At 47.9% G+C, this 25,679-nt stretch overlaps 3 protein-coding genes across 3 annotated transcripts; 1 reads left to right on the plus strand and 2 right to left on the minus strand.

Moving 5' to 3' along the window:
- Window positions 1–2,288: 2,288 nt before the first annotated feature.
- On the plus strand, window positions 2,289–6,235 carry adra1aa (adrenoceptor alpha 1Aa; the record flags this gene model as incomplete). Its single annotated transcript, XM_084468889.1, is given in 3 exon segments — window positions 2,289–3,228; window positions 5,690–5,901; window positions 5,903–6,235. Coding segments are annotated over 3 exon segments (1,485 nt in total).
- A 4,441-nt stretch (window positions 6,236–10,676) lies between these two features.
- dpysl2a (dihydropyrimidinase like 2a) lies at window positions 10,677–21,362 on the minus strand. The gene is made up of 14 exons (XM_084468723.1): window positions 21,110–21,362; window positions 18,638–18,726; window positions 17,982–18,166; window positions 17,621–17,785; window positions 17,128–17,189; window positions 16,871–16,951; window positions 16,694–16,762; window positions 15,586–15,706; window positions 15,309–15,465; window positions 13,887–14,028; window positions 13,124–13,294; window positions 12,205–12,384; window positions 11,431–11,638; window positions 10,677–10,786 (listed from the first exon to the last, which is right to left on the minus strand). Exons 1-14 carry the CDS (start codon window positions 21,149–21,151, stop codon window positions 10,695–10,697), a joined length of 1,764 nt encoding a protein of 587 aa, XP_084324849.1. The 5' UTR covers window positions 21,152–21,362; the 3' UTR covers window positions 10,677–10,694.
- A 351-nt stretch (window positions 21,363–21,713) lies between these two features.
- On the minus strand, window positions 21,714–25,541 carry bnip3la (BCL2 interacting protein 3 like a). Its single transcript, XM_084468733.1, has 6 exons — window positions 25,451–25,541; window positions 23,938–24,190; window positions 23,766–23,853; window positions 23,485–23,597; window positions 23,184–23,333; window positions 21,714–23,083 (listed from the first exon to the last, which is right to left on the minus strand). The coding sequence occupies exons 1-6, from the start codon at window positions 25,500–25,502 to the stop codon at window positions 23,035–23,037; spliced, it is 705 nt and encodes a 234-aa protein (XP_084324859.1). The 5' UTR covers window positions 25,503–25,541; the 3' UTR covers window positions 21,714–23,034.
- Window positions 25,542–25,679: the final 138 nt, after the last annotated feature.

Here is a 25,679-nt window from a genome sequence, read left to right on the forward strand (position 1 = left end):
AAAACCATCGGTGGGCTCACTACTCTTAATGGTCTCATGTGACCATCTAATCTATGGTTATTTAAGGAACAAGCTCATAACAAAGTATGGCGCTAATCTGCAGGAGATTACTTGCACATCTGTGAAGGTGCAGAGGTTGATGCGGGACAGGGTTTCTAAACCGAGGAACAGTAGACACTGGCTCAGAGTAAGGGGATATATCCGATCCAAACGGGATGCAGAGAGCCCAGCACAAATCAATGCACTGCGCACGTCATGAAATGATTCTAGTAAAACAATAAAATGAAATATGGAATGACCACGTAAATCAATGGCACTATATTATATGTACACACACCTTGTGTTCAGTTGTGTCTTTGTTTCTGGGTACTAACACACCGAAAAAATAGGTGAAACCAATGACCAAAGAAATGGAGTATTACAATCTCATTCCACTTGTTATGGAAAGCTGGATTCTAGTAAAAAATCAAATGAAATATGGAAGGACCACTCGAGTAAACCAATGACACTATATAATATATAGATATATACACACCCTGTGTTCAGTTGTGTCTTTGTTTCTGGGTGCTAAGAAACACAGCACAATAATAAGTGATAAGAAAACACCATGAAATGGAGAAACACAATCTCACTTTTCTTGTTATGAAAAGCTAGATTCTAGTAAAAAAAAAAAAATGAAATATGGACTGACAACAGGAGTAAAGCAACTGCAATACAGTGGTAGGCACCAATTTGTTTTGTGAATGAATAATGTATCGTAAATAAATAAATGTTCTCCATTAAAATACAGGGTGCATAAGTATAGACACCCCTATGTTAAAATCCCATAGAGGCAGGCAGATTTTTATTTTTAAAAGCCAGTTATTTCATGGATCCAGGATACTTTGCATCTTGATGAAGTCACCTAGGCCTTTGGAATCTCTCGGTATGGTGAAAGGTATGTGATGATGTGGGGCTATTGTAATTCCAAAGGCCTAGGTGACTTCATCAGGATGCATAGTATCCTGGATCCATGAAATAATTGGCTTTTAAAAATAAAAATCTGCCTGCCTCTATGGGAATTCAACATAAGGGTGTCTATACTTATGCACCCTGTATTTTAATGGAGAACATTTATTTATTTACGATACATTATTCATTCACAAAACAAATTGGTGTCCTTAAAGGTTGGATTTTTCCTCATTTGTTTAATTAAGGCATTAAGATAAATTTCCAAAAAATGATTTTTTTATTCCTCTTTTTAGTCAACTTTAGCATGTGTGCCTAAACTTATGCCTACCACTGTATATTCTATATATACACACACACCTTGTGTTCAGTTGTGTCTTTGTGTCTGGCTGCTCACGCGGCACAAAAATAAGTGGTGTGTTTTCCGTCAAAGCCTGTTTTCTCTGTTTCTGTTTCCAAAGGTTCACGACCCAGTGGCTGGAGCTGCTCTCATCATGGACGTCCAGCCTTGGCTCCCTGCCCAAGCCTGGCTCATCCACCCCTCTCCCAGCGCGTCATTAAGGACAGGACACTCCTCGCCTCGCCACGGCCAGCAGATCCAGTCACCATCCTACAGAAGTATGATGATGATGATGATGATGATGATGACGGCCGTATCCCTAACTTTATTTAAAACTCTAAAACCTCAGAGGCAGGTGCATTGAGACGCATGAGGATGTATCGCTAATGATATTGCCATTTTGGAATAAATCCTGTTCCTGTGGCCCTGCTGCATAATCACTTTAACATCAGTGACATTTGTATAATAGATTACCCGGTGTCAACCCTGGTGCTGTGCTTTGCACGGATGATTTTTTTTTGCAGCCGGTGCCTTCTGCAGCATCCTTTGCCTGCTGCAGCTCTCAGTCACTGGGGTGGCTCACTATGATGGGGACATACTCATTTAAATGACGTGTTGACAGCACCGATTTAATGTTGTCATTATTGTAATGGCTTTCATTGCACCACTCTAAATCCCGGTTTCCTTCCCCTCAACCCCTAGTCCAGCCACAGAGACCAGAAGACGGTAACTGGTAAACGGACTGCATTTACTACATTCTACGACTGCTATTCACACACCGACGGCGATGACAACCATGCAAGGCGACAGCCAGCTCGTTGGGAACAGTTAGGGTGAGGCGTCTCGCTCAGGGACACCTCGACGCTCAGCTATAGGAGGAGCCGGGGATCGAACTAGCAGCCTTCCGGTTACCAGCCATCCCGCTCTACCTCCTGAGCCACATGACGCCCAGATGCCTCCCTTTGGTGTATCCCTGCGGCACAGGGCGACGTAACCCCTCATGGCTGCGTTAGAGCAGATGGTTCGCTCCCTCCCGGACAGCATGACCTCAGAGCCCCCGGGTCACAACTGCTCCAACTGCAGCAGCAGCCGGGGCCAGGGGTCAGGGTTCAACGCGGTGAAGGCCGTGAGCCTGGGCCTGGTGCTGGGGGGCATCATCCTGTTCGGTGTGGTGGGCAACATCCTGGTCATCCTGTCGGTGGCGTGCCACCGGCAGCTCCGGACGGTCACCAACTACTTCATCGTGAACCTGGCGGTGGCCGACCTGCTGCTGAGCTCCACCGTGCTGCCCTTCTCCGCCATCCTGGAGATCCTGGACCGCTGGGTGTTCGGCCGGGTCTTCTGCACCGTGTGGGCGGCCGTGGACGTGCTGTGCTGCACCGCCTCCATCATGAGCCTGTGCGTGATCTCCGTGGACCGCTACGTGGGCGTCAGCTACCCGCTGCGCTACCCGGCCATCGTCACGGAGCGGCGGGCGCTGCTGGCGGTGGTGGCCCTGTGGGCGCTGTCCGGGGTCATCTCCGTCGGCCCGCTGTTCGGCTGGAAGGAGCCGGCGCCCGAGGACGAGACGGTGTGCAGGATCACCGAGGAGCCCGCCTACGCCGTGTTCTCCGCCGTGGGCTCCTTCTACCTGCCCCTGGCCGTCATCCTGGCCATGTACTTCCGGGTGTACGTGGTGGCGCACCGCGAGAGCCGGGGCCTCAGGGAGGGCCGCAAGACGGAGTGGGCCGACTCGGAGTGCGTGACGCTGCGCATCCACAAGGGCAACGCGGCGGCGACGGCCACGGCCACGGAGGAGGACGACGCCCTGCGGAGCCGCACGCACTTTGCACTCCGCCTGCTCAAGTTCACGCGGCAGAAGAAGGCGGCCAAGACCCTGGGCATCGTGGTGGGCTGCTTTGTGCTCTGCTGGCTGCCCTTCTTCCTCGTGCTGCCCATCGGTGAGTGATTAAGTGGTCCGCGTCCCGTCTGTGACCCCCCCCCTCCCCCCCGGGGGACGGGAGGCAAACGTTTTAGTGCACGCTCTCCGGGGAGAAGCACCGGAGAGAAGTGGACCTCGTTCATTATTGAAATCGGTGGTTTGTGTTTAACAAAACGAACAATCCCATCCCATAATAATGATGCCATGTGTTTATTCCTCCTATCAAATTAATCATGTCAGGAACGCCCTCTTGCAGCCAAATTAAAAACAGCCATGCATTAATTGAGTATATCTATTAATAGAGCGTATTACTTCCGATGTCATTAGAGTGACAACGTTAATTGAATCTCTCTTCCAGAGGGCCGGGCAGCAGCCCTCTGTAATGCAGATGAGCTGGAGGAATGACGGGGAGGGCGCTCGTAAACGCTGCAAATAATCCCACAAACCATTGTGCTACTTATCATTGGCCATTAAAGAACCCCACGTCTTCTATAAATAGACCACTACTCAGACAGCTCCTGGAGCCCTCACCTCTCTCTCTCTCTCTCTCTCTCTCTCTGTCTCTCTCTCTGTCTCTCTCTCGGTCTCTCTCTCTGTCTCTCTGTGTCTCTCTGTCTCTTTCTCTCTGTCTCTCTCTGTCTCTCTGTGTCTCTCTCTCGGTCTCTGTCTCTTTCTCTCTGTCTCTCTCTGTCTCTCTCTCTCTCTGTCTCTGTCTCTCTCTCGGTCTCTGTCTCTCTCTCTGTCCCTCTCTCGGTCTCTGTCTCTGGGTCTTTTAACACAAGGGCCTTTAGGACACTGGGGTATCACGACGAGCATGGCACCCTCTCGTTTTTCCTCCTCCACGGCCACCCCCCTCCTCCTCCTCCTCCTCCTCCTCCTCCTCCTCCTCCCCTGTTTCACCTACGCTGTATCGCAATGTCATCCGAGGCGCGACACAGGGAAAGAGAGATCAGCAATAACGGCTAAGTCAGGGCTCATTGGACATATTGACTGGGACACTCACGGACATCCTGTGATTTTTAAGGGAACCAAAAAAAAAAAAAGTGAGGTTGCACATGCGCACACGCACGGTTGCAGTGCTGTGCATTCACGAGAGGAACGCCCCTCGCTCTGTGGCTAAGTGGCAGAAGGCGAGCGCCCCCCAGGGTCTGTGTCCTTTCTGAATTCGTATGCTCATAAATATAGCGACTGCTACTGTTTGGCTGAGGCTTCTTCCGGTGGCTTCCAGGCGTCCAACTCCATGACAGTGAATGAAACAGTGTAGACGCGGCCACGGTAGTAGCAGGCCTGTAGCCCATTTGGGGATTTGTGCTGAAAGGGTTTAGCAGGATTAGTCTGGTTTTTCATACAAGATAAAGGAAACGTAGTCGATGTGATCCAGTCAGATATCAGGTAAACACCGGATTTGGGCTTCACTTTTGGGATTGTGTTCCTCTGATTTCCCCTCCACATCTTTTGATCTCCCTCATGGAAAAGTAAGTTAAAAGTGGAAGATTCAATTGAATCGTATGAGTTTATACAATTTATGATATTGTTCTTGTTCTATAGTGTCTTTCTGTTAATCCAACATAAATGAAAACACCTGAAAAAATATGCCTGACTATATTCCGCATCGATTTGAGAGATTTTGAGTTTTCAACAGAAAGCCAGCCCCCTCCCATTTGACCACCTGCAATAAAAACGTCAGTTTAAACTCAGAAACACAAATCAATCAAGCGCAAAAGCAATAATAGGAGCGTTTCTTTTTGGGGCCATTGGGGGATGAAACGGATGACTTGCACAGCCGGGCGTAAAAATCATGAGCTCTTGAACCCCTCACCTCTTCGCCCCATCCATCCTCACCCCACGATGTCATCTCTCAAAAAGCCCACATTTAGCTGTCTCAGATGGAGATGGATTTCAGGAGCTGACGAGCTGTGAGCCCCTCTGAGATAGATGCTTTTTTTTTTTTTTTTTGAAATTGCCCTGCCTTCCACCGTGTCAGCTGTTTAATTATTTGAACGTGCCACTGGCAGCCACTGCATATGCACGCCGTCACCTGCACCGGCGATGACATTGGAGCCTACACTACATGTAATGAGCTAGTTAATCAAATCTGTCACTTTTTCATTATCACCCTGAACATGTTTTTTTTTTTTTTAACTGTAATTTATTTAAATATTGAAAAGCAGAGAACTTCTTTTGATGGATTTACAGTGTGCCTCAGACGGAATGTTGAAAGAGGCAATTAAAGTGAGACGCTCACACCAAACACACATTCCTCCACTGAACAGCCTTTCATCGAGGGTTTGTTTCCTATTCAAAACCGAACACGGCACAATAAAACCCAGATTCAAAACAACAAATCCTCTTGTTGTATTTGGGCGCAGGTGCCAGTTGAGTTTCTTTCATTTCTTTCCTCATCTCTGTCTGCGACTTCTGTCTCCGGAGCAACTTCACAACTCCCCTCCCTCTCTCTGTATCTGCCACGCCCGACGCAGGTGCCATGTTCCCCAGGTACCGACCGTCAGACACCGCCTTCAAGGTCACCTTCTGGCTGGGCTACTTCAACAGCTGCATCAACCCCATCATCTACCCCTGCTCCAACCTGGAGTTCAGGAAGGCCTTCCAGAGCCTGCTGGGGATCCGCTGCCTGCGGGCCCCGCCCAAAACCCCGCTCCGCCTGAGTCCGCTGCAGAGCCAGCGCCACGCCCCCCCCCCTCAACCTCCAGCTGGACGAGAGGCGGGACCCCTCGCGCCTCAGCCCCTCCTCCTCCGCGGGCCTGTCCCGCACGCCTTCCTCCAGGGACGGGCGCGAGTGGAGGGCCCCGTCCGGGCCGGGGGCCAGCAGACGGGGCCCGGTGGCGAGCAGCGGGGCCAAGGTGGCCAAGCTGTGCAGCAAGAGCTTCCAGACCACCTGTTGCTGCGTCATGGTGGGTGGCGGGCCCCCGGAGCCCAGGCCGGGGCCCCAGCACCCCCGTCTGTGTAAAGAGCTTCCCACCATTAAGATCCACCAAATGTCTCTGAGTGACGGAGAGCCGGTGTGAGCGCAGGTCGTTGGTAAGCTCCGCCTCCGTTACTCATCCCCTCTTCCCTCCGGGTGCTGCACTATTTATAGACTCTCATAGAGACGCTGACAGACTGGACATGACTTCCCGAGGAGGAGCCCGTGGATGTGGTGGAGGTAGAAAGACGTGCCATTATATACACAAAAGAGTTGTGGATCAAAGTCTGTGATTAACCGGAATGAGTTGATGTTTACATTTCTTTCCTAACTGAATTGCCTAACATGTACTGTACATAAATGCCAGATGATATTGAATATATTGTGTCGCATCATAAGCTGTCCCCCAAAAAAGCGTTTTTATTGCTGTATTTGTAGCCTCAATATACAGACTTAAAACAGTTTCAATGTTCAGGCCTCAGTTTGTTGGACTGTACATCACAAACCCAGAAAGACTGTTGGTCTGTTGAACAACAGCTTACATTTGGAACGGAACTCATTTTACCTCATCTTCCCTCCGTGTATATCCGGCAGATGGACTCTGGCTGCGATACTTACCGGGGGAATCTAAGTAACCTTGTGGTTTCTGACCTAAATCCCGACTGACCCACAAGCCTCTTAATTCACCAGATTCAGAGCTGCCAACTCTTGACATGTGCGGTTTCAAATATCCCTCTCCCAGGCAGCACTGCTCTGGGCTATGAATCGCATTCGCTCTCACACTGCAGCACTCGAAAGGGACTTATTTGGTTCCTGTCTCTGATTACAACAAAATTGAACGTGTGTCATGTAGGGGGTAAGGGGGGGGGGGGGGGGGGGGGGGGGTCTGGCCAATGTTAGCATGCGCCACGGATACATGCGGCCATCCGTTTCTGATGAATACTGACAGGACAAAAGGGCAAGTACTAGTATTGATCAGTTCTGGGCTTTTTCAACAGTAGCGTCACGTTGCACTGTTTCTGAAAGTCTGAGCAATAGTTCCAACAATAGACACGACGAGCATAAGCAAGCGCGTAGGCTCATACGCACGCACACCCACATGCTCGCACACAAACACACACTCCTGTACAGGGACACACGCACTAACTCCCAGACACACCCACAAGCTCACACACACCCTCCTGTACAATCACACACACACACACACACTAACTCCCAGACAGTAGACACACCCACAAGCTCACACACACGCACACTCCTGTACAATCACACACACACAGACACACAGACACAGACAGACAGAGACACACACACACACACACACACACACAAAGAGAAACACACACATGCAGGATGAGACACACACACACACACACACACACACACACACACACACACACACACACAAAAAATGCACGTAGACACTCCCCTGCCTACAGCACAAAAAACTATTTAGAAAGGAGTGGGAGAAGGGGGGTGATGTCAGCGGCAGACGGCAGCAGACGGCCGGTCCCCTGTGCCATCGTCTGTCAGGTTGTAAATCACACCACCTTCTCAGACCGGACCTGGGAGGAGGGGAGGGGGGGGGAGGAGAGAGGATAAAGGGGAGGGGAGGGGGGGACACCCACCACCCACCGCCCACGCTGCCTGGCCATCAAACAGCAGACATTTTCAATCAACATGCCCAGCCCACGGGCCCGGCCGTTACTTATGAACGGGAGAAAGCTTAATGATCACAACCTTGATTAATTACCTTTGTGTTGAGATCTAAACTGAACACGTTTTTATCCTCAAACTCCAGACTGAGATTATGGGGTTGGAACATACACAGTCTATGGTTAGAACAGGCAAAGGCTATTTTACGTCCTCCTGCTGTGATGTTGTATTGTTGATGAAATGCTTTCGTAACATTGCTTATTTTAATTAACTTATTTCTTAAATGAAAGACAAAAAGCTCCCAAGTCATCAGAAACATAATTAAACGGGTTCTGCTTTCCAAAAACCATTCTGAATTGCAGGCTGTGTTGCACAAGTAAACACACTGCTTTAATTCATCAGTGATTAGAACAGAACCAATCTTGTAACTGGGGGGCGGGGGGCTTGTGGGAATTGTAGTTTGCATGCCAACGGGCATGAGTCATATCTCAGTACAAAGTTTCCCAGGAGGCTTTTTCTTGCTCGCCCTACGGTTCTTTACGCTCTCCTGATCTGCTCAAGAAGTTGACTTAATGTTGCTCTCATGGCAGTGCGTCCATCCATCTCTAATTGGACGATGCGTCATACAAACCACAGGGCATAAGGAAAAACTTAAAAAAGCGATCCTCAGAAATAAAACCCAACAGAAGTGAACCCAGTGATGTGAATCATCCGAACCAAGTTCATCCTTGTGTTTTGTGGACGCCTGGGCATGGAGATGTCTGACAAGGCTCAAGGTCTCCATCTAGTGGAGGCAGATTCTGTGTGAAACCAAAGAGAACAGATTTTCTTTTCAATTAGCGCCTCAAAAGTCACACTGGAGCGCGTGTTCATGAAACCCCAAAAGGCGCGTGTGTAGTGTGTAATGATTCATCTTCACAAATGACTCGGGACAAGTGTGGTATTTACTGTATTTTTTAATCCACTGAAGTTAACACAGACTGGATCGAATAATAACGTCAGGGAGCTAGGATCTCCCCCAAATTCTGATTTGTCTACATAACATACATAACCAAGAGTATATCACTAGTTTGGAAGAGTGTGACAATGGTGCTCGACATCAAAACCGAAAAACAATAACAGAAACAGAAAACCCTGCTGGCGTCTTACTACTGTGGCTTTGGAAACCAACACTTGACGTGGCGATAAATAAAGTATTGGTAGACTGGTTGAAGCAGCAGCCTGGGGGTTCTGGTGGTCACTGACACTACCGCACATAGGACTGGGGAGTCAACAACGTTAGATCAAGCAAAGGAGCGCGGGACTATCGGATATCTGAAGTTCATTCACAACACTAATAGGGCTCAGAAGAGCCACTATTCTATCAACGATTTCATAGAGAACAATGGACACATCAGCAGCACACTGGAATGGATTCATACACAAACAGAAGCACCTTTCATCAGGTTGATGTTTTTTTGTTTTTTTAATCTTTTTAAAAGCGCACGGTTTTCTTCTCCAATTCTATTTATCAGAACCTTCATAGATGCATGAGTCTAGTCTTGCAGTGTGCTATCATATCTTATAGAATAGGCAGGCAAGTAATTAGGTTTAAATGAATATCCTTAAAACATATCAATAATAATAGTCATATCCGACACAAATCAAAGCCCACGGCGACCTCTCACAGACATATTCACTATTTGGGATTGGATGCAAAAACGACGGCGGTTTTATGACCGGAAAGTGATGGGTACGTAACGGAAAACCTGCTCATGTGGATGCGGGTCGTTAGGATCAACTTATCTGTCCTCTGCACAAACACAGCATGGGTTGTATAGCACCAGGTGCAGAGAGCGTGGTTGGCAAACTAGGTGAGCGCTCTGTGCTGTCTGTTGGTTTTGGTTGGGATGTCACTATGAACACACGTGTGGGGTTTGGAAACACACAGAGCTCAAGCTTATTATGGTCTGTGAGCTGGAAGAGAAAGATAAAACGATAAAAGATTAAAAAAAAAAAAAAGTGAATGCCTTGAAATGCTGCTAAAAAAAACAAGATCAATAATGTGCCTTTTTTTGTGGACACAGAGTGGAGTTGAGTTTAACGCTATATGTAATTCTAGAACACCATCTTTCAGCGCAATCCATGCACTACAACACAACTATGGTTTCACCATGGCTCAACAACAAAACACACGTCACGATTAGAACTAAAGAAAACCACAACTATGAAACCATGGGGAATAAAGTCAATACATGTGCCCCGTCTAGACACCATTGTAAGATCAATAACAAGTCAACAAAAGTTTCAGATTGTTCGCAATTTCATTTTTGTTGGTCTTATGTTTGATTGAAAGAGGAATTTAATAAACATATAAATAGAACAAGACAAGAGAATATTAAAAACACATTCTTTTGTTCAAACCACGGTGACACAAAATGTTTCCCTTCATTGACTCGTTAATTTTCTTTTTTACGTTCGAACCAAGAAGGCAACTACATGACGTACACGTGAAATAATATTTAAATGTAAACAATATCGTCAAGAAAAAAAGAAAAAAAAAATCGGTTAAGAACCTCAACAGAAATATTAAAACACGCCCCCCCTACCCCCCCTTTAACACACGCCTTCCGGAAACGTGAACAATCTTACAAAAAAAACAAAAAAAAAACGGAGGATTCAAAACAAAACTCAGCGGCTGTCTGCAGTGCGGTTATTACTGGGGGTGGAGGCTGGGGAGGCTGGTGGGGTGGAGGTGGGTGCAGGGGCAGATGCAGGTGCGGGTGCGGGTGCGTTCGAGTGCAACAGTTTGCTGCGCGGACCGGGTGAGATGTGACAGTGGTTTTAAGATGGCCGCCAGTCCCGCTGTAGCGTCGGCACCGCAGTGCCGTCGCGTGGTGGCGGCGCGCGGGGGGGGGGGGGGGCGCCTAGCCCAGGCTGGTGATGTTGGCCCGGCCGCCGGGGGGCGCCACGATGCGCTGGGTGCTGCGGCGGGGGATGTTGTCGTCCACCTGGGCTCCTGCGGGAACAACGAGCGGGAAAGGAAGGAAAGACAAAACTCGCACGTTAACGAACGACGGCTCGTTAGGTGTGATGACCACAGGCAGGGGGTCGCCGCGCCCACAGGGGGTCGCCATGCCCACAGGGTTGTGGGTAGGGATGCATTGGTACCGATACCAGTATTCGGGCTCTGGCCCGATACTGTGCTCATGTACTTGTACTTCTTGAAACTTCTCAGATACGACCACCCGATTACACTTTGCGCAATGCTACGTAACGTTGAAGAGCCGATGAACCCAAACGTTTATTTACTTATTCATTATTTAACACGGCTCTTCTGACCCTATTGTACACGGCTATGGTGTGTGTGTGGATGGTGAAGCTCCGTTGGGCTTCCCGGACACCTAAAGTATAACGCTACAGTGTGTGGTGCATTTCATATACGACATCGCTCACTAGTTACACAATGAGGGAACTAACAAGGAATCACAAAATGACTGCGGGCCGTAACAAAGGTGATCACACTTGCTCTTTTCTAGAACTCTCCACCCAAAACGCTTAAAAATATATATATATATATATATATATATATATATATATATATATATATATATATATATATGTAATGGGTGCCTCCCTCGTGGAGGCTGCAGGAGTACCCACCAGACAGGCTGAAGCCGGACTGGTGCAGGTTCCTCATGGGCTGGGCGGCACTCTGCTGCTGGTGCTGCTGCTGCTGCTGCTGCTGCTTCTGCTGCTTGGTGGGCGAGGTCTTCGCCGTGGACGCCCCCGACATCGCCTTGGGGGAGGGGGCCACGTCACACACCGGCCCGTCGTACTGGCCCCTGGGAACGCCCCGCAGCTCCGTCAGCTGGGGAACACACCCGTCACCGGTTAGTGGGAGAAACGCCACCCCCGCTGGTTAACGGCCGGTTAGTGGATAAACCCGACCCCGTAATGAGCTGTCGGTTCACTAGTGCGAACGCACCTCCTACCCGGGGGAGGGACTGGAATCACCGGGGCCTGGGCATATAATATGCTTTTGTGATGTGGATCCTCTCTAATATGTTGAGATGTTTATGGGCAGTACAGGCTACCTTCCACAATAAAGGCCAACTTACACAATAAATGCCACCTTACACAATAAAGGCCCCCTTCCACAATACAGGCCAACTTACACAATAAAGGCCAACTTACACAATAAAGGCCAACTTACACAATAAAGGCCAACTTACACAATAAATGCCACCTTACACAATAAAGGCCCCCCTTCCACAATACAGGCCAACTTACACAATACAGGCCAGCACAGGCCACCTTCTAGGCACCATTATTCAGATTGTCACTAGGATAGCATTGACGTTTGTGGCTCACTGTAAACACAATGACACTAGAGAGAGTGTAGTGGAGTGGAGTGCGCTCTGCCGGTGCCCTCACCCTGCTGCGGGCCTTGATCCTCTTGTACACGTTGTCGGGGAAGGGCTTGCGGGTGACGTAGCGTCCGCAGCCCTCGGTGGTGTGCAGGACGCCCTCCTCCAGCACCACCTTCCCCTGGCTGATCACCACGAGGGGGCCCCCGCGCACCTCCACGCCCTCGAAGATGTTGTACTCCACGGACTGGAGGGGGACGGGGTGGGGGGGGGGGGGGGGGGTGGATGGGGGAGAGCAGAGTGGAGGGTTATGCGTGGTTGGTTAGAGGGGACGGCTTTTCAACCAATTCTTTTTTGGGATCAAGAACTTTTTCGCAGACTTGTGCGCATGTGAGCATGACAGCATTAATAAATACAAATGTATTATTATAATTAGAAATGTAAATGATCTAGTTCTGAAAATAGATTTTGTCGACACTAAGTGATACATCGCCGTCATCATAAGGGGGGGGGGTGGAGGGGGGACGGGGGGGGGGGAGCAGAGTGGAGGGTTATGTGTGGTGGTTAGAGGGGACGGCTTTTCAACCAATTCTTTTTTGGGATCAAAAACTTTTTCGCAGACTTGTGCGCATGTGAGCATGACAGCAATAATAATGGACCAGAGTCAGACCCTCACGAACCGATGAGACCGAGCCACACACGACGAGACGCCGTCGATGAAAGCAGATTTGATTTATTCCAACCAAACCAAGATGTGATGCGTCATGTTCAGGTCATGAACGTGATTTGTCGACGTGATCAAATTACATTTGTGGAAAGGGCAACAGTGACTGACGTACACACACACACACACACACACACACACACACACACACACACACACACACACACACACACACACACACACACACACACACACACACACACACACACACACACACACACACACACACACACACACACACACACACTCACTCCCCTCTCACCAGGTTGTGGGTCTTGGCCGAGATGATGTTGGAGACGTCGGGGTCCCACAGCACCAGGTCGGCGTCCGAGCCCACGGCGATGCGCCCCTTGCGGGGGTACATGTTGAAGATCTTGGCCGCGTTCGTGCTGGTCACCGACACAAACTGGTTCTCGTCCATCTTCCCGGACACCTGGGGGAACACAGGGTCGTTCACCCACCGGACGCAGGCGGAGCTGTTCCAATACCGGTACCAGTATCGGAAATTCCTCCGATACTGGCTAAAATGTAGTATCGGGTATCGGCGCGTACGCAAGTATATGCTTCGATCCGATACCATCACATGTCTAGCTCATTTACTACACAGGAAAGAACAAGAACATCACAAACACGTGCAGCACGCGTTAACGGCCAGAGCTGGAAAGTCGGAATCGGAAACGTGTCATCTCCGACCTACGTGTTTTCGAGCTAGAGATTCGGAAAAAACATGAAAAAAAAAAATACAAGAATACAAATGTATTATTATAATTAGAAATGTAAATGATCTAGTTCTGAAAATAGATTTTGTCGACAGTAAGTGATGCATCGCCGTCATCATAGGAGAACCCGTCAATAAGAACAAGTGCTAGTAGGTACAATGCTAGACGCTGTACCGGTATATACTCTGTATCGGCCGATATTCAAGTTCAGGAATCGGATTCAGGAAGGAAAGAATGGTACGGGAACATCTCCAGAGGGGGGGGGGGGATGCAGTCAGCGGCCCGGACTCAACGGGGGGGTCTTACCACACACTTGTCCCAGATGAGGGACAGCCTCTCCTCCGTGCCGTTGATGCCCTCTGGGATCAGGGTGAAGTCGTCCTTGCCCACGGCGCGCTGGGAGGTGGAGAAGGTGCAGTGGGCGCTGCCCGTCACCTGCAGGTCCCCACTGAGGAGGAGGAGGAGGAGGTAACAGGACCGCAGTGAGCATCTCATCCACAGTGAGTGAGCGTTCACCACAGATCAATACTGTCTAGACACTGGAGTGGACCTGATTAATAAACTAAACGAGCCCGCTGGTCAATAATCATGTCAGCATGTGCATCGGATTTTATAAACTATTCATTTAGATGATATGATGTGGGATCTCCCTGCATTAACGGACACACCACTCCCTCTGTTGGGCGGTTAAAGCCACCACATTGTTTCGGTCATTTTCCGACAGCAGTAATCCTTCACTCAGCTGAGCTTGATCGACCTGAAAGAACACTCTGAAAGAACATGGTGTCATCAGCCGCACACCCTACACATGACACGGACATAAAACACACACACAAAGATACAATGATGTGACTTTAAACCCCACCCTGACAAGATTGCACTGTATGCGCTGCATTCATTTTATTGTTTTCATCAGCATGTGGCCTCAAATCTAGATCTAGAGCAGATTTTAACTTGTCCTAGGCAGAGGATATAGCACATGATGTAGAGCAGGGATGGGCCATTCATGATAAAGACGGCCACAATTTTTCATCATCACCATCAGAGGGCCACATCACCGCACACTTCCACTAATCTGATATGAGAGAAGCTACAAAATAAGAACAATATATCTGTATATACAGTATATGTCGGAATCAGTGGCGGCTGGTGATAAAATTTGTGGGCGGGAGTAGTCATGGACGGGGAGTCTGGGGGTCCTTCCTTTAAAATTGTTATTCAATTTTTAATTATCTGCGGGCCCCACTGAGCGAGGACGTGGGCCGCATGTGGCCCGCGGGCCGCAAGGTGGCCATCCCTAATGTGGAGAACATAGCAGAGGAGGAACCAGAGGAGGAACCAGAGGAGGAACCAGAGGATGAACCAGAGGAGGAACCAGAGGATGAACCAGAGGAGGAACCAGAGGATGAACCAGAGGAGGAACCAGAGGATGAACCAGAGGAGGAACCAGAGGAGGAACCAGAGGAGGAACCAGAGGAGGAAGCAGAGGAGGAAGCAGAGGAGGAACCAGAGGAGGAAGCAGAGGAGGAAGCAGAGGATGAACCAGAGGATGAACCAGAGGAGGAACCAGAGGATGTAACAGAGGAGGAACCAGAGGAGGAACCAGGGGAGGAACCAGAGGAGGAACCAGAGGAGGAACCAGAGGAGGAAGCAGAGGAGGAACCAGAGGAGGAACCAGAGGATGTAACAGAGGCTATAGCGGAGGACGCAGGCGGGCCGATCACCCACCAGGCGAGCAGAGAGTTGAGATAGTCGGGGGTGGTGGGGTCCGTGCTGAGCGGCGGGGAGGTGATGTAGGCCGCCGCCGTGGCCCAGTTCTTGCTCCAGTAGTGGGTGCCGTCCGTGCCCAGGCTGGCAGAGATGGGCTCCCCGTACACCACGGCGCCTGGCGGGGCGCGTCAGGAGAGAGACCCAGAGTCACACGAGCCACACGTCGTCGCTAATGGCAGGACGGGTCGTCCTCAAGTGCGGGCGTCATCGTTATTTCTGTTTTTTTCCCTCTCACCTTTTTTCCGGGCGCTGGCGATGACATCAGCGGAGCTCTTGCTCATGACCTTGGTGATGTAGAGGGGGCAGTTGGTCTGATTGGCCACCGTGACGGCGCGATTCACCGCCTCGGCCTCCACCTGTTCACCAGGGGACACAGAGAGTGTGGCTTTCACACCGGGGGACCGGAGGATCCGAGTCGGATTCCGGTTCTCTACGCGTTCCCATAGACACTGGGTCACTGTTAAATACATGGTTTCCGGTTTCGTTTTACAAGGGACCTTCAGGGTTGAGCAGGTCCTGCACCAGGTTTTACTTGGACTTTTTTTTTTAAAGGTGACATATTACCAGGTGTCAGGGTGATTAGCCGTTACAAGCCATTTTGAAAATAATGGCTAGTCACACACCTGGTGGTATAATATGTCACCTTTAAAGAACCGTGTGCTGAAATAGTCACGGGAAAGCTCAATTCACAAATCTGCACTTTTGACTGGTCCGATACGTCGAGAGAACGGGTTGGAGTTTGCACCTGAACCACAAAACTTTACCAGACAAATTAAAAATAAATAAAAACTAACTTTAAACCCTGCACTATAGGGACAAGCGCAGCTCAAGGGATGGAGGGAATAAAAAGTCGACGGGGAGACTGAAATAATCTAGAGGGATCAACTGTAATTAAATGTGGTTGACTATTTGTTTAGAACCCAAGAGAAGGATTCCTGTTCCAGCATATGCATCTCACCTTTACATTACGGGACTAATTATATTCTAGAGGCTGTATTCCAAGACTGGTAGGGCTTTCTCAGGGATATCATCTGCCTACGGACTGTGAAAACAATCTAAACTTTCTCTCAGAAAAGTTCTCCCTAACCAACCCTACCCTATTCCTCTGACCACTTCTTATGTACCTTGGCAAAAAGCAATTTCCCCAGTCCCGGTTGACCATATTAATACAGAATTGAAAGGCACGTGTGGTTTTCCTGAGCATTGCTGTGCATGGTTGGTATTTTCTCCATCGTATGTCTGCCATCGTTTCTTACAGAAACACATCCCAAACATAGTCTCTTATAGTAGTGGTTTTAAAATAATAAATCAATGGATTGATGAAGGGACTGAAGAGTTCTCACCTCTTCTGGGCGGCTCAGCGCGTGGCCTTCTGGCCCAGTGATGCCCAGATCCAGGATACGACGCTGCTCCTAAAAGCCAAGACAACAAGTAGAAGAAACACAAACAACCACATGACTGAGACCCAAGAACAGAGCCATGGGAGCGCTTTCAATGATTTGAAGGGAGCTTTCAGTTACCTCAGCAATAATGTCGCCGTTTTCCGCGTGCACCTGGGCAATGGCCCCCAGGTCTCTGATCACACTGAACACCTCATACATCTGCCAGAGGGTAACAAACACTTTATCATGGCGGAGCTCGCACATCCAAACCTCTCGCACCTAAACGCTTCTCAGTAGAGGCTAAGCAGTGAGCCGACACACACACACACACACAAACACACACGTGTAAAGAACAACAGCGACCAGTGAGCAAAGATTAGGTTAGCCAAGCATACCTCAGAGTCAGATAGTTGGAAAACATCCTTATAGGCCAAATAGACCAGGAAAGAGTTGACACCTGAAGATAGAGAGTTCAGGAGGGGAAGAGAAAGAGCCAAGGGAGCAATTAAGAGCCAGAAAAGGGGAAGACATCCAGAACCAAGCGAAGAGCAAAAATGTTAGAGAGCATCCACATCACAAAAGCCTTTTCTGCACGTAGCTGTGCTTTGGAAATAGGAAAAGAAATGTATCTAGATTACAAGAAAAGTTTTTTTTCCAGACACAACAGGCAAGAAGTATTATCATGCATAGGTTTCTATCGCGTCACGCTTTGTTAGCCACATGACCAAACGGCTTCAAATCTTAGCATTCCCTTTGACGGATCAGATCATGAAGTCAGAAAGAAAAAGAAAAAAAAACCACGGCGGGAGGATCTGCTGTGTGTTCAGTGCGTAGACGAGACGCATTCGCCACCGCCTGCTGGTGGACCCGGCTCAGTGAGCGGCCTACCGTGGTCCTTCACCAGGCTCTCCATCTCCTCCTGGATGCCCTTGTGCCACTCGGTGATGTCGACGTGCAGCGAGTAGTCGCAGCAGGACTTGCTGTCGGCCCATTCCCTCCACTGGTTGAAGGCAGCGATGAGGCCCACACCTCGCTCCGGCACCACGTGGTCGACTACACGAACACGCACACAAGACATGGGTACAGTCACAAAGACAGCGCAAGGGAATCAAACTGTTACACAGCGTGCACACACTCCAGTCCCATGGCAAGTTCATGTCCTCTACGAGGGTTCACTCTGTGTTCATAATCAAAGTGGTGGGGGTGGAGGTGGGGGTGGAGGTGGTGGTGGTGGCTGTGAGATACGTACCGATCATGGTGGTGCCTCCAGCCAGGGCAGCACGGGTGCCCTGGTAGAAGTCATCAGCGGAGACCATGCCTCGGTCCGGCATCTGGAAGCGTGTGTGCACGTCGATGCCCCCGGGCATGACCATCTTCCCGTGGGCCTCGATGATCTTCACTCCCCCGGGAACAATCAGGTTTTCTCCGAGCTGCCTGAGAAATAAAAAAACAATTCCAGATGATTCAAAGTGGAATGAATTGAAATTGATCATTGGTGAGTACTTCGTTTTTTTTTTAACAAAACAGTAAAAACGTTTTGCATAAACTACACTAATTGCTGCACAAATTGGATCTTTTGATGTTGTAGGACAGATTTACACGGAGCTTTGATGCAGCCCAAACATCTTTATATATTTTTTCCTATAGCGTTTATTAAAATAGTTTTTCTATATGATTAAAGACCATGCCTTTTTCTGGAGTTTCACAGTTTCTCATGCAAAACTAATGGACATAATGTACCAGTTCAACCATTCAAATAGCATATATATTGAGTATTAACATTAGAATATCCATGGCCCAAAGATATAATGAATTAGGATATGAATATTGCATATGCATATTATAATAACTTTAGCTCATGCAAAGCAATGTTTAAGTGGGGTTTTGACAGGCGATTAAACTCACTTGATGACTCCATCCTCCATATAAATGTCTGCCATGAAAGACTGGTCATCGTTGACAATCTTGGCTCCTTTCACGAGAAGACGATCGCTCTAAAAAGATAGAAACAACATTCAGTGTCATCCACAAATATTCACCTCCAACTAGTGCCTCATTTCAAATGTAAATGGTCCTCATTTATATAGCGCTTTTATCCAAAGCGCTTTACAGTGTTGACTGACATTCACCCATTCATGCACACATTCACACACCGACGGCGGAGTCAACCACGCAGGGCGACAGCCAGCTCGTCAGGAGCAATTAGGGTGAGGTGACTTGCTCAGGGACACCACGACACTCAGCTAGGAGGAGCCGGGGATCGAACCAGCCAACCCGCTCTACCTCCTGAGCTAATGCCGCACTCGTTCGGTCACTGTGGAGGAATATGGACCAGTGGATGGCTGCAAGACATGACGAGCCATTGGCCCAGAGCAGGCAGAGTCACCACAAGGAACAGGCTATTTTTAAACGGACAGAGGAGAAGCGATTGATGCAGTAAAATACATCCTTACAATATTGAGCTTGTTTATTTTTGCTTGATTTGTATAAAGTCATGTGACCGATCCCATGGAACCAAGTTCCAAAATGAACTTGTTAAATATATAACCCTGAATTTTTGTACCTGCCACATCTCTCCACCATTGCCTGGAGGCAGTGTTCATTCTTTAACCCCTGGGGGGGTTGTCACCCTGGGTAAGGGCCCCAGGTGCAACACGGTGGCCAAGTCCCTCCTCTAATGGTTACAAGAACCCACCAGCCAAAACGTGGCTGCCAGGGGAAACCGGGCTAGCGTGCATTCCCAGAATAACCGAAAAAACTTCATGAGCAGCACAAACGACTTTAATCCGAATGATGGGAGGGAGGACACTGGGTACGTCGCAATCCATCAAGTCTCTGGAGAGAGGGTCGATGAAACAAAACGAAGCCTAATTTGGACAAAAGCCCACTGGGAGGGAGATGCCGACGGTGGCCCTAATGGAGGGGAGAGAGGGACTACATTAGGCCCAGTAACCAGGTTGTATTGACTGATCCATCAGACCATTAGTAGTTTAAGTGGGTCATAGGAACCAATTCGGTTCCTAACCTCAGTGACCCAGGAAACATTTGTTTGGGCTGATGTTTTTTTTTTCCTTTGCAAATGGCAGATAAGATGCACTGGAATGAAAATACCACTTAATGCAATGCATTTTGAATCATTCAAATCCTAACTTCTGTCGTGGATCAATGACTGTACATCCGCTTCTTCAACAAGGATTTTTTTTAGAAAAGATTTACTAGCCATCAAAAGTCTGACAAAGCATGGCTCCGCAACACAGTGTGCGGGTTTGTTGTTGAGGAATGATTATTTAGGCAGCAAACTCTATATTCTGCATAGAGACTGACAAGACAAGACATCCTAGGAGTTATGGTTTCTCCAGACGGGACTGTGCTCCATGTCTCCAAGCCAAGCAGTCTACCCCGTCCCTAAGGGTACCCTGAGGCTGCAGCCCAGGTAGAACCGTCTCCATGTTGTTCCTGGGTCCAGTGGGTTACAGCTGATGGTACTACAGTACATACACTTGTGTGGGAGATCCAACAGATGCCTTCAATGCAAAATATACCAGCCAGTCTGGAACTGGGGGTCATAGCATTTCCGTTTTATTTCAATGGTTAGGTTAAGTTGGATTTATGCTTTAAATATTCATAGTATTACAGCCCATGCTATTAAAGCTGCATGATCACAGCGAACTGCAACCAGCTCTGGGATGGATATTTTCCAGTGACCTAGTTCGCAGAAGGGCTTTAACTTCTATTGGCAGGGATGCTAGTTTCAATATAGTCGGATGGTCCATTGACGTATGAGATGAAAAACAATGGGTGCAAAAACAATTGCATTTAATATACATCCGATTTACTCGGAGCAGAAGGCCTAAAGCATCCCTTTTGCAGCCCTGGCATTATCTGGAAATGCATCCGTTTTAAAACGAACACCACTGTGGATGGTGCACGGTTGCTTGCAAGCGCAAGAATTGAAACGTTAAGAACGAGCAGAGGGGGCTGTTTGTTTGGTCGTCATCTTGCAGCTACACCCAACCAGCCAACGCTGCAGGTGCCAGCTTACCGCCGTCGCCCCACGGTGAAGACACAGGCAGCAGGGGAAATGAATGGTGCAAATGTTGCACCGGACTACATCGCCAATGATTACTCCAGGCACAGGGGCCAGGCGGCCACCTCGCCTCACCCAGCTCATTATATAAGGTGTCACTGCTGTCAGATGGACGGCCGAGTGGCGGCGGCGGGGGGCTGTGGCTAGCGGCTAGCGGCGGTCGATGCGCGGAGAGAGGGGCTTAGCAGCCGCGGCTAGCGGGCTAATCCGTCGGGTGGCCATGTAATGTTCATGTGGCCCAACCCCAGCGTGTTTACCAAGGAAAAATGACAATAAAACCAATGGTTTACCGTGATTCTCGGGATGTTTTTCTTGCCCTGGTACCCCGACATCTTGACGACCCCTCAGATGCTGGCTGTATTTTCCCCACACTTGGTAACACGGACTAGCGCGTCCGGGAGGCGGTAGCTGCCGATGGGTGGATGCTCTGGGTGCTCACCAGACGACGCCCCGGGGGAATACTTCTGGTAACGGTGGCTTTCACAGATGTAGAGATGCTATTGCTCGAATGCGACGCCAACGTGAGCGGGTCTAAGGCTTTGGAAAACGCTATTTCGGGGGGATTTATGGGGACGGGTCCCTGAAGACTGTGCAGCAGGCAGCAGATAGCGAGAGCTACGAAGGCGAACCGCGCATGCGCAGTGCCCCGCCCTTCGATAGAGGCCTTCTTTGATCTTCTCATTTGACAATGACATATATTTTTGCACTTGTCTAATCCACCTGTCAGTGGATCTTGTAGTCTGGAATCCATGCAATTGAAGATTCTCAGTAGTGCAAATAAAAATTTCATCAGCCATTTTGGTGACCCACAAGTGTCACCAAAATGTTTGATGTATTTGTCATGTGTGGCTATTACTAATTAACTATCCATTAAAACTGGTACGGTGAGGAATATGACTTTTATTTTTTGTTTAGTAATTTTGTTATGACCACAATATATGTACACATTGTAACACAACTCTCATCGCCAGCCATCTTTTTCTGTCACTGCTAGAATAATAGATGACCTTTCGGAGGGCCCTGCCCTCTGTATGATAATGTACTCTGATTCTATGTAAAATAAGGCTACTAACATGACATGCTTAAAGAAAAGGTCAAATGTTGAACAGAAACGTGCTAGTGTCTATTATAAAGAGACATGCAAATTATTAGTTTGTGATTAGTCCTTCTCTTCAGTAACTGCAATTATAAATGAATACATTTGCATGGCAACAATTTACAAAAGCTGTGCTAAAATTTAAAAAGCGTAGTTTTGCAACCCTTTTCTCTAATTTATAACATCAAAAAACAAGACATTAAATTTGTCTAATATCAAAGGAATGGTAATTCTGTCAAGATTACAACTCTTATTTGTTAGCACAGAAAAATAGTCTCAATAATTAATTTTCCATCAGAAACACCCATTTAAGCCCAGTTTATCAAGTAGCAAACAACTGTTAAACTATACACAGAAGAGAAAAAGTAAATTATAACTCACGCTGCAACAATTTATAAGCTAAACTATTAATATGAGTTAAGTCACAAGGTGTGTATTAAATTGAAAAGATCACAGCTTTAATTACTTTCACATCTACTTAAATACTTTGTAAGACATGTAAGACAATTTCATTATAGATCACCGATGTGCGGAGGTGATATACATATTTGGCACCCAAACATATGTGGGTTAATGCAATAGATATATACTGCAAAAGGTTGAATGGCCTGTCAAATGGTCTGTCAAACTTATTTTCACAACTTATTTATTCATTAATAACACACATTTACATTGTTCCGAAACAGCATGTTAGATGCAGCTGAACTCGTGCAAAATGTTGACTCAGGAATACATAATTACAAATATTTTTGCCAAAATGATTGACAAATCGGGAGAAATTCCTTGCCCCTTAATGACCTCCTTCATCAAAAAAAATCACAATTTTAGTTTTTTAGCTCAGCGCAAGAAAAAATAATCTTGATTCAGTTTCGGAGGGATTTCACCTCCTTATAGCATTCTGCCCTATATAAAAGGTGAGACAGTGGAACTACATAATGTGATTCATCCTACTAAACCTAGAAGCAGTCACAACTCAATGTGTGTAGGCAGAGAACTGTAGGAGCACACTAAAGGTTGACCAAGACATAATACAAAGAACAGAATCAGAAGAGGATGTTTAAACGACTCGTAGACTTCTCGTAGATTTCTTCAACATCCAGGCACTGCTTCCTCTTTTACTCAGTAAGAGCTTGACGGCGATGTGGCGATTCTCTTCCCGATATAGACCCTGAGAGAAATAAACAGAGAAATTGATTTGATTCAAAGACATTGAAAGCAGAATAAATACATGAATTGATTGCTACTGCATCTTTGGCACATTGACTGACCCAAGGCCGATAGCGATGATGTGTGAGAGGAGCAGGGAAGGGATGAAGACTTTGAGAAATTCGGCGGAGAAGACGCCCCCTTTCTTCATCACCCCGCTCTTCCTCATGCTGAGGGACCCCGAACGCCTAGGATGCTTGAAGTGAAACTCCCTGAGGATGGACAACCGCTCAGTTATGAACAACGCAGTCAAATAAACCACAAAACAAACCTAACAACTCAAATTAAACACCTATTTGAAACTGTCATTTGCAGCTCATTGGCGTTTATAATGGATCAACAGACCAATGGAAGGGCCCTTACTTTGGAGGAATATTTTCAGGTCTACTCGACCAGTCATTCACCCAGTCGTCGCCGGTGTTCATCAGGATGTCTTCTTCCCTATCCTTCTCTGCGTCTGCCTCCTCCTCCTCAGACTGAAAAGTACAAAACACAGCAATCTGCAACGTGAAGCGCTCAAAAACACGCATGGCTTCATTCAAACCACCGTCACACACAACCAATCCTCACTGGACTCCAGGTGGTTTTCAGGTGACTACGAATGAGAGGCAGCAGCAGCAGCAGCACTGGCGTCTCTCGTTTACCTGGCTTCCCCTTGTGCTGGACATGTCCACATCGAAGGTGATCTGTCCCTCGTCCTGGTCTTGGTCCGGGCTGGGTGGCCTGTGAGGACTGAGGCGACACTTTAAAATGAAGTAAAACTCAAAACTCCCTACCAACCCCCCCCCCCATGTACAAAGCCAGTCAGCACCCTACCTGTTACAGGAGGAGCTGCTCTGGCTGGACTCATGCTGCGCATCCAGTAAGATCTTCTCCATGTCTCCGTTGTGAATGGAGGAGGAGGAGGGAACATGCTCCAGTCCTCCCACCAGGCTCTCCTCCAGCTCCTCCGGAAGCACCCCCACGGTGGACTCCCCGGCGTTTCCATTCAGTGGTTCAGGGGCGGGGGCCACTGGAGGAAGGGGCTGTGTCTCTGTGTTCCCATTGATTTCCAGTTCTACCCAAGAACCTGTGGGAAGCAAGAAAGTACCGTAGAGCGGTTGCGCAAGTACAGTACACTGGTATTGGATTTTGGTCCAAAATGTTCCATGACAGAGCGTTATCAATGTGAGAGGCCAAGAGTCTTGCTTGTTATTTTTGGTTTAACTTGTCTGTCATTGAACCAATACCGAGATATCCCATGGTGAGGCGGCACACTTAAACTTACCATAGATCAAGGTTTTAACCGTTAAGAAAAAAAGTAAATGGTAAGGTTAGTCATCTGTATTGACCGATGCTGTTTATAAAGTATAGAACTAGAAACTATTGACATGAACAATTGTTATTGATGATGGTTTATTTGTTGAAAAAAGTCAAAATCTTGAACAAGAATAATAGCATATCTCTAGATAAGAGTATGCACCCCGCACATTATTTTCTCAAGACTTCATAAACAAGCATTTGTGCTACTGCCCTATACACACAGCCTGCGTCCTTCAGCAGGGAACTGGGTTATGTAATCTCTGGACGCCACCAGGCTTGGCAGCGCCGATGGACTTTTCAATGAGTCAGATAAAACACAAAACCCACCCAAAAGATACGACCGAGTGGACACACACAACTAAAGCATGAGTGGTCCATGTTTGTGTTATTGCATAACCCATAGGCCATGCATATCGTCGCTCCAGCAGGGACCCGTGACGTGCCCCAAAATAAAGAAACAACATAAAGTCCTGGAAGGAAGACTTCCGTGGACGTTACCAACTGGACTAATTCTTGAGGAGAACGTAACTGCATCTGCAGCGTAAAATATGGCGCATCCCATGTGATGCATGTACATAAATGACCCATCAAATGGTAATAGGTAGTAATAACATTTATGAAACTCAATTTCTTGCATATTGTTGGAGATAAATAACAATTCACTAACTAACATGACATTTTATATCAAACGCAGTACTGCATAAACATACAACGCCATTTCAAACGAAATTGCGCTCATCTATTGTCCCAAAGTTGTTTTTATTTTCGGCTAGAGCCCGCCCATTACAGCTGCCCGTCTCTGGTTGGTTGAGACCCCAGACATCAAGCCCGCCATTGGTCGGTTCGACGTAACGTTGAGCAACGTCACAGCCCACCCCGCCCAGAAGAAGAAGAAATTCCATTCCCAATCGAACTTTTTCTCTATATCTCTCTTAAATGTTGTCGTCGCGAGTACCGTCCGTTCATGAAACATACAGGAGTGATGGTTCGCACCCTCGGGTGTCAAAGAGCGGTCGCGGGCACCTACCTTGGAGTCCCGGTTCTCCGTTATTGTTTTGTTGAGCAGCAGCGGTAGACATGTTGACTACCAATGTTTAGCCTCTCTCCACAGTACACTAGACTCCACTGTGCGCATGCGCACAACAACCCCTGGACTTTGGCTGCTGTTCAATTTACATTTATATAAAGTATAGTCTGCATTTAGATGGCCACATTTGTGTAATGGTAAGGGGATCTGATGTTCACGGAAGAGCAAT

This window comes from Micromesistius poutassou (assembly GCF_964030765.1).
Source record: "Micromesistius poutassou genome assembly, chromosome: 5".
Classification (NCBI taxonomy): domain Eukaryota; kingdom Metazoa; phylum Chordata; class Actinopteri; order Gadiformes; family Gadidae; genus Micromesistius; species Micromesistius poutassou.